A 13,309-nucleotide genomic window follows, 5' to 3' on the forward strand; every position below is an offset into this window, starting at 1 on the left:
CCACTTCGGGCGAGGCACGTCGCCCCTTGCCCTTTCTGGGTCACACCCGTTCAGCTTGACGTCCACACAAGAAATGATTCATCACAACAATTGTTAATTTCTTTCCCCTCCATCAGCGTCACTGTCATCGAGCTCTGAGGCTAGGCTAATCCTTCGACCTCTTGTACCCGCTCTTTCATTGTCACACTTTATCATTGTATGCATATCAGCATATTAAGTCCTAGTCAAGAGCTCGTGTGAGTGAAGGCCCGATCTCCACTGAAAGAAATTTTTTGTCCTTATCCATTTTACCCGAATAAGAACTGGGGCTTTTGACAAGCTAAGGCACCCACAGGCAAAGCCCCCTTGGAAACACCGCCCAATTATTAGTATTATCATTTTTGATGCTGGAACTAAACCTACTATGCATAGTTCGATAGCCTACTGACCCTCTGTGCTATGACTCTCCACCGCCGTTGATTTTGATCCCGACAAAACCACTCTTTCTTGAATCACTGCTATTTTCGCTGTCTCGCTTTCAGAGTCCTCCCGACTCCGAAGGTAGCCCGGCTGGTCGAAGATGGAAGAGCAGGTGAGAAATCTCATGCCAACCCTTGTGGCTTCTGAGTCCGTTTTCACAAAAGGAGGGAGAAAATGAAAAAAAAAAAAAAAAAAAAAAAAAAAATGGCCACCCCACCATCCTTCCCCTCGCGTGCCCCTCCGGAACCTCCCCAATGTCTACGTATTCCAAAAACAACGATGATTCTATCGGACGAAACGAGCCTAACAGTGTACTCCCTAAATAGGTAGCAAATGCAATTGAAATCGCCTCGAATCCGTCCGCAGACCCAGCCCTTAAGACGCAAGCCTTCGATTTCGTGAATCAGCTTCGCTCCGACCCGTCGGGATGGCAGGTCTGCCTTTCACTGTTCACACAAACTCCCCAGCGCTCGGGTATCGTGAGGCATGTGGCTCTGGAAGTGGTCAATAGCGCTGCACAGGGCGGTTTGATAGACTTGCAGGCCCTAGCGTATGTCAAGGATGGCTTGTTGGCGTATCTCCGGCAGGTCTATGGACAGGACGCAGGAGCATCCGACCCGCCGAACATCCAGAACAAAATCGCTCAAACCATCACCTTTCTCTTCTCTGCACTCTACGCCAGCGGGTGGGAATCATTCTTCGATGATCTCCTCGGCTTGACCCAGAAAAGCCCCTCGAGCACGACGCGCGACAACGCATCCGGAATTATCTTCTACCTTCGGGTTATTAACTCGATCCACGACGAGATTGGCGATGTTTTGGTCTCGCGGTCCCGCAATGAACAGGACAAGGCGAATGCGCTCAAGGACCTCATTCGGCAGAGGGATATGCAGAAGATCACCAGCTCATGGCAACAGATTTTGTCGGAATGGCGGGACGGCAACGATGTTATTGTGGAGATGTGCTTGAAGGCTGTCGGCAGCTGGGTCAGCTGGATTGATATCGGTCTTGTGGTGAACCAGACAATGCTTGATCTTTTGTTCCAGCAGCTGGGCCGGGCGCAGAAAGAGGATTTGAGACAAGGAGAAGAGAAGGTGCGGGATGCGGCGGTCGATGTCTTCACGGAGATCATCGGCAAGAAGATGAAACCGGAGGACAAGATCGACATGATTATCTTCTTGAATCTCGATACTATTGTTTCTCAACTCTCGAATAGCCCCCCTCTGCACGGAAATAGGTTCACCTTCAAATATGACACGGATCTGGCGGAAACCGTCGCCAAGTTAGTCAATATCACCGTCATTGATATTGTACGGGCATTGGAACAGGAAGGTGTGTCGACCGAGTGCAAGGAGAAAGCCAATGGGCTGCTTCAGGCTTTCCTGCCACATATCCTGAGATATTTCTCCGATGAATATGATGAAGTCTGCTCAACCGTCATTCCGTGCGTTAGCGACCTCTTGACCTATCTAAGAAGAATCGCCAAAGTCAACCCTGCCCTTGCTTCTCAGCATTCTTCGATCCTCCTTCCGATCCTAAAGGCTATCATTGCCAAGATGCGATACGACGAGACCTCCTCATGGGGCGAGGAAGATGAGCAGACGGACGAGGCAGAATTCCAAGAACTTCGCAAGAGACTTGGTATCCTCCAGCAAATGATTGCTTCGATCAATGAACAGCTGTACATGGAAGTTGTGTCGGAGATGGTAGCAACTACTTTTGAGAACCTGCGGCAGTCGGGCTCCCAAATGGACTGGCGTGACCTAGATCTTGCCTTGCATGAAATGTTCTTGTTTGGAGATCTCGCCGTCAAGGCCGGAAGTCTCTACACCAAGGGTAACCCCAACAACCAGGCTGCCGAAAGGCTCATCGAAATGATGCTGAGGATGGTCGAGTCCGGTAGGTACATCAAGTAGATAATCTCGCTACTCTCGCTAATGACGTTTAGACATTCGTTCATTCACCCATCCGGCAACGCAATTACAGTATACGGAAATCTGTGTGCGCTATAGCTCATTCTTTCATCACCATACCCATCTGATTCCAGGTGTGTTGGAGAACTTCCTTCAACTGGTTCACCACCCCATCAAGAAGGTGAAGACTCGTTCTTGGTACCTTTTCCAGCGATTGGTCAAGCAACTCAGACAGTACGTTGGCAACGTCGCGCAAACCGTTGTGGAAGCTCTGGGCGACCTTCTCGTAATTCGCGCCGAACTGCCTTCGGAGGTATCTGAAGGTGATGAGATGTCCTCGGAGGACCACGAATTAGCCGACGCCATCTTCAATAGCCAGCTGTATCTTTTCGAAGCCGTCGGTATCATCTGTTCGACTCCCACCATCTCACCGGATAAACAGGTCCTCTATGTGCAGGCGGTGCTCAATCCTATATTCCTCGACATGGAAAAGAATCTTGAGGCGGCGAAATCACAGGATGAACGAGCCATTCTGCAGATTCATCATGATATCATGGCGCTGGGAACCCTTGCCCGCGGATTTTCAGACTGGATGCCTGGAACGAACACGCCCGCTACCCTACCTGCACCCGAAGTCTCAGCAGCGTTCAATCAGGTGGCAGAAGCTACGCTGGTGGCCTTGGAGTCCCTTAAGTCCTCATTCAATGTTCGGACAGCGGCCCGATTTGCGTTCTCGAGGCTCATCGGTGTCCTCGGTTCTCGAATTCTGCCACAGTTGCCAAGGTGGATTGACGGCCTTCTTACTCAGACTTCTTCGCGCGATGAGATGGCCCTGTTCCTACGTCTCCTAGACCAGGTTATTTTCGGATTCAAGGGCGAAATCTTTTCCATCCTTGACACACTACTCACCCCCTTCCTGCAACGAGTGTTCTCCGGAATCGCCGATCCCACAACGGGCACGGATGATGAGATTCAACTGGCCGAGCTGAAACGGGAATACCTGAACTTCTTGCTGGCCGTTCTGAACAATGACTTGGGTGCTGTCATCATCAGTGAACGTGAGTCTCAGAATCAACAGTCAATCCTTGTTTCAGTGTAAGCTAACCCTGTTCCAGGAAATCAACCCATTTTTGAGACTGTCATCTCCACGATTGAGCATTTCTCCAAAGATATCGATGACTTTACCACAGCGAAGATGGCTTTCTCTGTTCTTTCGAAGATGAGCAGCTCGTGGGGCGGTCCGGATGTGATCGCGGAAGCTTCCAACGGGACCCCTCCATCGCAGGCTCCGCTGCCTGGTTTTGGCCAGTTCATGATTACAAGATTCTCGCCGTTATGCTGGGCGCTGCCGTCCACACCTTCTTTCAACTCCAAGGATGCGCAGGCCAAGCAGGTTCTTGCCGAAGCGGGCGGGTTACAGCGTACGATATATGCCAAAACCGGCATGGAGTACCTGACGTATCTCCGTGACCGTGAACTGCCCGGCATGGGTATGGGTGGAGAATTGATTGAAGAGTTTGTGGGTGCTTTGAGCCGGCTGGACTTGAAGGGGTTCCGGCAATTCTTTCCGGTATGTCTTTCCAACTTCCATATTCTCTCAATCTGAGTATAATACCTGACATTCGACTGGTACAGTCTTTCATCCAGCGATTGAGCGCATGATATGGTTATGATTTTACCTCGGACGTGGTCATCTCTATTTCTTTTCAGCTTTCTATTCACCCCATACTCTTCAGCATTCCTCAGAGTCATTTCACTTCCTTTTAGATTCCCCCACAGTTTGGTTTGATGACGGATGTTCTCATGTGGTCCTTTGAAACACTGATTGGTCTGTCCCCCGCCACGCGCTTCCTTTCCACTGTCATGACTTCACTACACCACCGGTACAGAAAAGTGTATAGTTGGTGAGGCATTCGTTTGCATGAATTAGGCGTTGATATACAGCGTTTTTTGTCATCTCGATTCATTTGGAAGCGACGAGTTGGACAAAAAGGAGACGACCTTGCTACTGAGGCAGAGGCAATGCAGACAACGGAGAGAGTCGGATGGTCAGGGTGACCACTGCTGGTACGAGGTGAGGACCTGGGTTTTGGCTGGGTTTTGGCTACGTGGGACGGCGGTCTCAGATGAGTTGTACGACTGGGGCATACTTGCCAGGTGGAGTTGTCGGTATCTTGCGAGCAGTCGACTCGTTTCAACAGTTTCATGGCCGATTGCTGATGGTCAGTGGACGATGGATACCCATCAATGAGGGTTTACGTATGTACGGTCTTGACAACGTAACGATAAATCATGAAAAAAAATATGAGATACAATATCAAGAACATGATTTGGATTATCCATTATCTCTGTGCACAGTCGGTAGTAGATACTGCGCATTGGAGGAGATCATTGCTCTTTGCAAGTTGATGGTGCCAGCCAGACCGCTAGCCTCTATATATGTGACTTTGGTGCCCGACGCTCACTTTGACAGTCATCATTATCAGAAGACGCCAGATACATGTACAAATAGGCAGACAGCGACAGCAGCCTCCGAAACAAAGTCCTCGGATAGCTTTGCATGCTTCACTGAACCAGACAATCAACAAATTTTCGAGGGGAAACCCACTAAGCAAAGAGATACTTGGCCGCATGCTCGACATGGTCATCCGCGAACGTCGCCATGGTATAGTAACTATGGTCATAATCAGGCTGGTAGCGGATATTGACGCCCTCGACGCCAGCTTCCTTGGCAGCCTTCTCGAAGTTCTCCGGGAGAAGCTGGCCCTGCTTGTAGAAATTATCGCCGGTACCCTGAGGCAATCTGTCAGTCTTTTTCTCTCCCCCCAGTCCTCCTCCAAAGTCAAACAGCGAAAGCAAGAAGACTAACCACGTCAATGAGGACATCCAACCGCCCCTTCCACTTCTTCACCAGCTCGGTGGCATCGTGCTCCGCCCATTTCGCTTTCTGGTCTTCGCCGAAGTAGCCCGCGAACGCTTTCTGGCCCCAGGGGCAGTTGATGGGGTTTGCGATGGGCGCAAAGGCAGAGACGGATTTGTATTTGCCGGGGTTACGGAGGTACTGTTTCAGCGCGGGCACTTTTTGTCAGTCCAGCCACTCTCGAACATCGCTCTGGACAGAACTTACCAGCGTCAGCGCCCCGTGTCCACCCATGCTGTGACCCGTGATGCTGACCCTACTCGAATCAAGCTGTGGAAACGCCGCAAAGACCGTCTTGGGGAGTTCCTCGGTGACGTAGGTGTACATGTTGTACCCCTTGTTGTAAGGAGCCTTTGTCGCGTCGACGTAGAAGCCGGCGCCGGTGCCGAAGTCCCACGAGTCATTCTCGCCTTCGATGTCCAGGCCGCCTGTTTCGATCATTTTGTTCAATATTAGTGTTATTCTTGGCCAGTGCCCGGGGGGGGGGCTAGGGGTTGGGGCTGTAACGTACGGGGACTGGTGTCTGGGTAGAGTACCGCAATGCCTTTCTTGCTGGCGCCGTGCTGGAAGAAGCCCTTCTCGGAGCAGTTGTCGGCTGTGCAGGTGAGGCCGGACAGGTAGATGAGGACGGGGATCTTCTGGGAGGGGTCCTGGAAGGCCTGGGGGGGCAGGTAGAGGTTGAAGTTCATCTCGCATTTTGTGGAGGCGGCGGCATGGCTCAGCTTGAGCAGCTTGCCGCCAAACGAGGCAATTGTGGCTTTTGTGGTGACGGACATGATTGTGTGACCTTGTTCTCGGACGGAGTTGTCAAGCTACAAAGATCGTAGTGGAATGACGAGATGGAGCGGATGGTATTTGTGACGGAGGGTGGGGGAGGGGAATGAGGGGAACGAGGGGATCGGTGAGGGGCAGTATTGAAAGATTTTGAAAGATTTTGAATTATCGTACCACTAGGCGCAAAGCCAGATTCATATTGCTCAAGAGGCAGCGACGTCTTCAGCATTCCTGTCTTCTCCCCACCCCCTCCTCAACGTCAGATGGAGATACCCTATGTACAGAGTAGATAAGTACTGCCTACCTAGAAAGCTTCCTCCAATCAATGGTCTGATCTCCTCTTAGCAGGAAATAATACCCAGCCCCCTGTGGATCCTGCATTCCGCGGAAAACATTGCCCTTTCGGGACATGAACCTCTCATTAAGGATAGATGTGAGAACTCTTATTACTGAGTAAAGAGCGTTACATTACTATCAATTCTCTAGATGTCAAGAAATTGGCTGAGTAAGTCTACTGAGGTGCAGATTAACCTCAGCCCCCACAACGGATCCTTGAGGAAATCTAGGAAATAGTATGCCCTATACCACCGGATAATGGCGGAGAGATCGAGAGCGTTACCAACTATTCTAGCCACGCCTAACCAAAACAGACGTTAGTATCAAAAGAATACAGGGGGCTGGCGAAACGTACTGGTTCACATACCGTATGCCTTGCGGTACACTAAGACACTTCGTAGATGTGCTGTCCGACATCTTGCAGTCTATTTCGAAAGACTGGCCACTGTGGGTATCGAAGTCCTTAAGACGCTGTACGCAGACAGCACATGGCTTATGATCTTCTCGTCACAAAGCCTGATTGTATGACCGAGTCTAGGGGCCCAATTTCGCCACCTCTCATACATCAGTATGCGGGCCTCCATGTTGACTTTTGGGGTGTTGCTGGTCAGGATCGTTCAGGACATCAAACATCCACCTTGCTGAGAAAGATCACTCCGCCGTATGTGATAATGAAAGCATGCTTATTGTGGCATTTGATGCAGAGCTGCATTTCTTAAGGCTCATCAAGATTGAGTCCTTGATCGATAGCCCGGAATGATGGCAGTGCTGTGGTGGAAATAAAGCCCATTCTCGCCCTGCAAGCCCGGCCACCTTTGCAGTTGGCACACGCCGGTTGTTGCATTAGGCAAAGTAGCTCATTTGAGTGCCTCTCCTCTGAAGCCAGTGTCCAGGTCTTGGCTAGTCTCAACGATTTGTCATGTTCCGCAATCTGCTGAAGATTCGCTGAAGCTACTGAAGAACGTTAAAAGGTTTTCGTTTCTTCACCAATAACGATCTCCAGTCCCCCATGCAAAGGGCGTGTCAGGAAGAAGCACTACGATGGTACTTCGCATCTGCCGGGGAATAGCCCAAGCAGGCAGGAGATCTGGCTCCCGACAGAAGCGTATGAATTGGTTCATGTTCAGCGGCGTTATCTCCATGGATTCGTTTGACCTTGTAAGAGAACTGTGTTTCCAGATAGTTGATGACCTGGACGCTGAGGGGTCTGCAAACATCGATATGTGAGAATCCTCCGCGACCGGACCGAATAGATGTATCTCGGCCGTATAGAAGCTGGTGACCTTTGCCGATGACACACGGGTCACAGGTAAGCTATGCCTCCAGAGCTAGATAGCTCGCCAGCCTGCCGCAATCGTTCAAATGTTTGATAGATTCATGGCCGGTGGTGCAGAGATGGAACGAACATTCTGCACCTTTGCCGTGCCAAATACAATTGGCGCATGCGTCGGCATATAAGGAGTGACGTTTCCCTTCAAAGTCGATAACATCCGGAGGAGCAACACAAAAACGAAAAGCACTTCGACCACCAGCACAAGCGGAACACGGTTCTCCAACTTCGTCACTACGACGCTGCAAGAAAGGCAGCGCGACTGTGCTGCGTGCGAGATCCTTCGAGAGAACCTTTTCGTTTTAGTGGCCCAAGTGATCTCTATGCACTGGGTCAAGCAACATTACACATGGCTTCTGGGTGCGCATTAGCTTGTAGTCAATCTCTTTCTCAGCAGCGCAGGCACCACTGAAGATCGAACCCTCACCCTTTTCGATGGTGGCCTCGGTGCGTGCGATACAGGGACGGAAGATAGTAGACGACTTCGAGTTTGTGGCGCGGATGCGGGCGCTTGGAGACACTGGTAGAAGTAATGGGCCGGAAGAAGAGCAGCATGCGCAGGAGGCGGCCTAACGACAGAAGCACCTTATTGGCCTTCTTTTTTATTGCCTTTTGCTCCTTCTGGCGCAGGGCACGGGGTTGGTCATCACATTTCGGTACTTCCAGTCGGAAGCAGCGCCCATTGTTGATAATCACTTGCTGCGATACGTCTTCAGGTATTGACTTGTAGCCATCGTTGCCATGAGGCGACTGTGGCAACATGTTAGCTTTCATGTCGAGGAAATGTGCCTAGAGGTGTACTCACCAGATAATGATGATGGCTGTGGTGGTAACGAAAGACCACTGATACATTGCAGGGATTCATAAGCGACAGAGTCCAACCAGCTGGGCACAGTAATCGCAACCTGTCTACTCGGAAACAGAACCTTCACATCGTTTTCTTGAAAGAGTCTGGCTTGGAGGAGACCATTGCTCCTTAGAAAGGCACTTTCTAGTCAGTTCCTCGGCGTCTCACGTAGTCCCACAACCATTTCAAAACGAAAAATCAGCGCCCCTTAACTAGTTCTTAACTAGTCGGCTAACTCGTTCGATATCTCCCTGGTACGTAAGGAACCATAAGCAAGACCAGCCTGGTCAAATCGCAGTGTATATTCACCGGCCCGGCCCCATTATGTTCCATTTGCTGCAGTGATGTCTGGTACGTTTGGCTTGCGTGTGGAGAAACGGGTTCTGTATAGAGTCTTAGCCAGGAACCATGGAATGTTACTTGTCAGATCGTCGAAATCCTTCCCATCAACTAGATCTGCTATCTCCTCCTCGACCATGGCAAAATTCCAACTCCTGTTTGCACCCTCAGTGTAGTAGCTTTTGTCTAGCTGGGTAGCTCCGCTATAGGGCTGCTGCTTGAACTGGACAACATGCTTTGGATTGGGGTAAAGCAAAGCTTTCACGGACTTCAAAGCCATTAATGGTTTTGGAAGAGGCAGAAATAGAACTCTGTGGCAGATGCGGAGATGAATGAGGCTGGCATCTCATGGCAGCGATATATCAATGTCGTCCTCCATTCTCATGCAGCCTTTATAACGGTGGCAGATGAGTGATTCAAACCTTGCTTTCTATGCTGAGTCAAGTGTAGCATTCGGACGAGAGCACATTTGCGAGCGACTTGGAAAGAGAACGCTGAATGAGATTTGCCCAGCCGAACTATATGGCTAATGGTGATGAATGCGTAACAGAGTAAGAGCGAGATCCTCAGGTGGCGAGAAGTTGAAAGCTATATATATGATGTCGACATACGATAGACAGGAAGGATCAGTGAAAAGCTATGATTTGAAAGAAGTGAATGCAGCAGCTTCGATGTGAATACTTTGGATCAGAAGCAGTGGGCAGAGATGCGGAGTATAATTGAAGTGATGTATAGTCGATAGTATAGGAAAGAGGAAAGAGTGTGCAGGGAAGAAGCCTGCTTAAATAATACTTGAAACAAAGGCCTAACCCAAGTGTCTGATTATATTTCTGTAGCTATTTGTTTGCCATTGACTTTCATGAAAGCAGTGTTTGCCACTACATAAAGGTAAAACAGTCCATGATACAAGACAATGGCATGACTGTTCTATCGGACAGATCAGATGCTAATACTCAAACTGAGACACGCAAAGATACACCTTTTGATCATTCCTGATTCTTTACAACGCTCTCCACCACAATATCCACACGAAATATGGCGATTCATTGGTGTTCCACCTATTCCATCTTCATGTCTGGCACAGCATATCCCGTCTAACATGATACTAGACCAATAGTAGGTGTGCAGGATAACGACAAATTTCAGGTGCATACTCTACCGCTTGCGCGGGGACTTTTCTCCCAGGTTTCTGCCTATGCATCTATCACTGTCCTGCCGCTTGCCACTGCAACCAGCACGGCCTCAGAGTATATGTGGTCCGTCGACGTATGCGTTCTGGGTCCCAGGTGATGGAGCGATGCTGCAAAGGCTAGAAAGATATATCAAGCGCTGTTTCTTCCGTAAGTGTCACGGGAGATATCTAAAGGGCACTGCGACTGTCCTTTCCGGCTCTATTGCAATGACCTTCGTCCGGACACTGTCCTGGTTGATGCGAATCTTGTCATTGCTGGAGTTATCGATTGGGAGTCTGCCCACGCTGCGGCTGTTGAGTTCATGTGTAGTTCTTTGTCTGAATCCCCGAGGCTATAATTTCCATAGAGAGTCCATTTGACTTTAGACTGTATAGATCTTCCTTGCTACTGGCAAAGCTATATATTTGATGTAATTACTGGAAGTACTTTGATTAAATGTTTTCGATCCATTGACAGCAATTGAAGATCGACTTCATCTGCTGACTGCAGAAGAGCAGGACCCTATTTATGGTTGTGATGGAGAAAATGAAGGCGTCTGAAGCTAACTTGGAGTGTCATTATAGCATTGATGAACTTGTTTTATCACCCTGTATGCTCATATTCAGTATCTAGTGAATTATAGATCACTTTTGGGACGAAACCGATATCAAAGGTGCTATGGTCTAGGGGTAGGACGCCACGTTGTGGCCGTGTCAGCCCCGGTTCGATTCCGGGTAGCGCCAATATCTTATCTTTTTTCTTTTTCCAGCATCAGTGCTTCATTCTACCTTATTGTGGAGTAATCTTTTTATGAACAGGACTCCCATGGGGAGGACCAGATCAGCTACATCGTTGTCGCTTGGACTTCACTGGTGCAGTGTTACAGTCCAATTTCAACAAGGTGGAAAAATAGGATTCGCAAAATGCAGAGGAGTCAAGGAATGTACTTCACTATTTGGACGCCGTATAAGAGCACACCAGGGTCAACACAACCGTATCGGGTTGAGAAGCTAAATGCCGCACTCAGGTTCCTAAGAATTCCAGGCGCAAGTAATGCGTAGGACCCGAACCAAGACTAGACAAGGGTTAATAAGACTAGCTATCCCCGAGCTTATACTAGCTTGCGTGGTTTCCTACCTTGACCAATCAGACCCCAATGTAGCTACTAATGTACTCTTGATATAAGTGATTTTGGCGACAGGTGTTGAACTAAATGGACAAGGATCTCAGTGTCCGGATAAGCCTAAGGAGAGGTGAATTCACCCCTTTTCCTCCCCAGTCTCTCTGGGTGAGATTTTCGTCTCTTTAGGCTCTGCACTGCCCACCACAACGTGCTCCAACAGGAAGCATCCTGCTATGCATAAGAATGCAATCCACTATAGTCGCTGCATTGGACGTCGACGCAGATGTGTTTGTGGATATATGGCGGAGACTAAAAGGCCTTCTTGGATCTTCACCAGAGAATGAACGTACACCGCAGAGAGAGAGTGATCATGTTGACAGCGTCACAGAACGCTGGAGACTGCTCGCTCAATACCAAGCAGATATACCACGCTGCTCGGTCAGTCATAGCCATCTCATTTGTATCTAAATACTAAACAGTTTCCCTCTCCAGCTAGGTTGCATCTACAAACTGGTGCTGGAGTATGATTGTTCTTACACCGACTTTGCTTGCATCTGTACCAGGCTTGAGGTGATCAGTCAGGATGTGAGCTTTATGTCCTGCTATAACCAGTGTCCTCTTAATCCTGATCAGCGATGTAAGTTGTAACTGTTGTACCAACAAAATCAAGTTTTGACATGGTGTGTCTTAACGATATGAGCTAGGGACGCCGGGTCGGTTGCTTGATTTCTGCGACTTAGTCGGGGTTCAGCCAGCCCTTCCGGACTACATGAGCCAATACACTGAGTTACATAGGAGGCAACCGGTCGCAGAAAGGGCCTTCTCCTGGGAGTCGGGGGCGACTGGGCAGGTGAGCGCCCTTACAGTGTCTGATACTGCAACTGCAATCTACGCGTCGGCTTCAGATGTAGAGGACTTCTCTACGATGACGGTCGGCGCTATACAAACAGTCTTCATAACCAAAACAGCAACAGGCTTTGCCACAAGTCAGACCTCCAGTGTTAGTACATATTTGCCAACCGCAACATCTGAACCGGTGGATCCGGGTGTCCAATCGACCGGTCTCTCGACGGGAGCAAAAGCGGGAATTGGGGTTGCGATACCCTTGGCAGTGATTTTCATAGCTTCTATCCTGCTATGGTACATACGGCGCAGAAAGAGGAATGGGGGAGACAGCGAAGGACATGGTGGAGCCCAACTGCCAACAACTGTATCGCCAACTTCACCTGTCGTCAATAACTTGCCTTTTGAGAAAGACGGGAACGCTATCAGTGAGCTCGATGGCCAGCAGAAATTGGAGGCTGACTCAAATACCAAGACACCCATTTTCGAGTTGGATGCGAACATGGCCAGTCCTGAAAAGGACTCAGGAGAGCAAAAGCAAGTGGTTATTCACTGACGGCAGTCCAAGCCTTCCCACGACCTTGGTCGACCACGAAGAGATGAGCGGACCAGCGAATACGTGTGGGTTCGATATTCCAGTAGAGTCCGAAGAAGGAATTCCGTCTCAGGCCTACGAAGTTATCACGATGATGATCCAGCCTTGTAATGGTGTCAACCTTACTATCACTTGCCTCCACAACAACAGTATCCATGCCGTTCGTGGGAACTACTTTCATGTCGGGAAAAGCTTCTGAGTTCTTTTCCTTTAGAGAGCAATAATTCAATATGAGGAATAAGGTCATTGCCCGCTACCCGTATTACTCTGGCCCTTACTTTCAAGTATACAGGGATAGCACAGCACTAGACGACTTTGATATTAGTCTTCGGCTGCAGATGCAGGGAATGGGGTGCGGCTCGACGCAATCCAGTAGCTCCCTTTCCTAATCACCTACTTTGGTATGATCAGTCTTGACGGCGCCACGGCCATTCTGTGCCATGCGTTCAGCAGTAATCTTGAGTGGGCGTCGGTAGCCGAGGATGATGAGGCCGACAGGGTTCTACATCTGGATGAACAAGATGGTGAGCCGGTTCAAGTGGGCTTGGACAATCTGTGAGGTTTTGTCAGGTGGTAAACTGAGCTGATGCATGCAGAAACAAGGTTGACTGACTTCGTCTGATGATCATTTTGCGATTGGGGCGCCCTGGGATGGACA

The 13,309-nt window shown here is 49.5% G+C and overlaps 4 protein-coding genes and 1 non-coding gene across 5 annotated transcripts; 3 read left to right on the plus strand and 2 right to left on the minus strand.

Annotated features, from left to right (window-relative positions):
- Positions 1–22: 22 nt before the first annotated feature.
- On the plus strand, positions 23–4,034 carry AFUA_5G09850 (Ran GTPase-binding protein LOS1; the record flags this gene model as incomplete). The annotated part of the gene is made up of 5 exons (XM_077804827.1): positions 23–571; positions 786–2,358; positions 2,408–3,430; positions 3,488–3,942; positions 4,008–4,034. Exons 1-5 carry the CDS (start codon positions 560–562, stop codon positions 4,032–4,034), a joined length of 3,090 nt encoding a protein of 1,029 aa, XP_077660963.1. The 5' UTR covers positions 23–559.
- A 945-nt stretch (positions 4,035–4,979) lies between these two features.
- On the minus strand, positions 4,980–6,307 carry AFUA_5G09860 (S-formylglutathione hydrolase; the record flags this gene model as incomplete). Its single annotated transcript, XM_748561.2, has 4 exons — positions 5,804–6,307; positions 5,500–5,720; positions 5,242–5,433; positions 4,980–5,165 (listed from the first exon to the last, which is right to left on the minus strand). The coding sequence occupies exons 1-4, from the start codon at positions 6,066–6,068 to the stop codon at positions 4,980–4,982; spliced, it is 864 nt and encodes a 287-aa protein (XP_753654.1). The 5' UTR covers positions 6,069–6,307.
- A 1,453-nt stretch (positions 6,308–7,760) lies between these two features.
- On the minus strand, positions 7,761–8,506 carry AFUA_5G09870 (uncharacterized protein; the record flags this gene model as incomplete). Its single annotated transcript, XM_748560.1, has 2 exons — positions 7,761–7,974; positions 8,160–8,506. The coding sequence occupies 2 exons, from the start codon at positions 8,504–8,506 to the stop codon at positions 7,761–7,763; spliced, it is 561 nt and encodes a 186-aa protein (XP_753653.1).
- A 2,256-nt stretch (positions 8,507–10,762) lies between these two features.
- Positions 10,763–10,833, plus strand: tH(GUG)2. Its single transcript has one exon. It is a non-coding gene (tRNA).
- A 2,221-nt stretch (positions 10,834–13,054) lies between these two features.
- AFUA_5G09880 (uncharacterized protein) lies at positions 13,055–13,210 on the plus strand (the record flags this gene model as incomplete). Its single annotated transcript, XM_748559.1, has 1 exon — positions 13,055–13,210. The coding sequence occupies one exon, from the start codon at positions 13,055–13,057 to the stop codon at positions 13,208–13,210; it is 156 nt and encodes a 51-aa protein (XP_753652.1).
- Positions 13,211–13,309: the final 99 nt, after the last annotated feature.

The sequence above is a fragment of the Aspergillus fumigatus genome, chromosome 5, assembly GCF_000002655.1.
Source record: "Aspergillus fumigatus Af293 chromosome 5, whole genome shotgun sequence".
NCBI classification, from domain to species: Eukaryota; Fungi; Ascomycota; class Eurotiomycetes; order Eurotiales; family Aspergillaceae; genus Aspergillus; species Aspergillus fumigatus.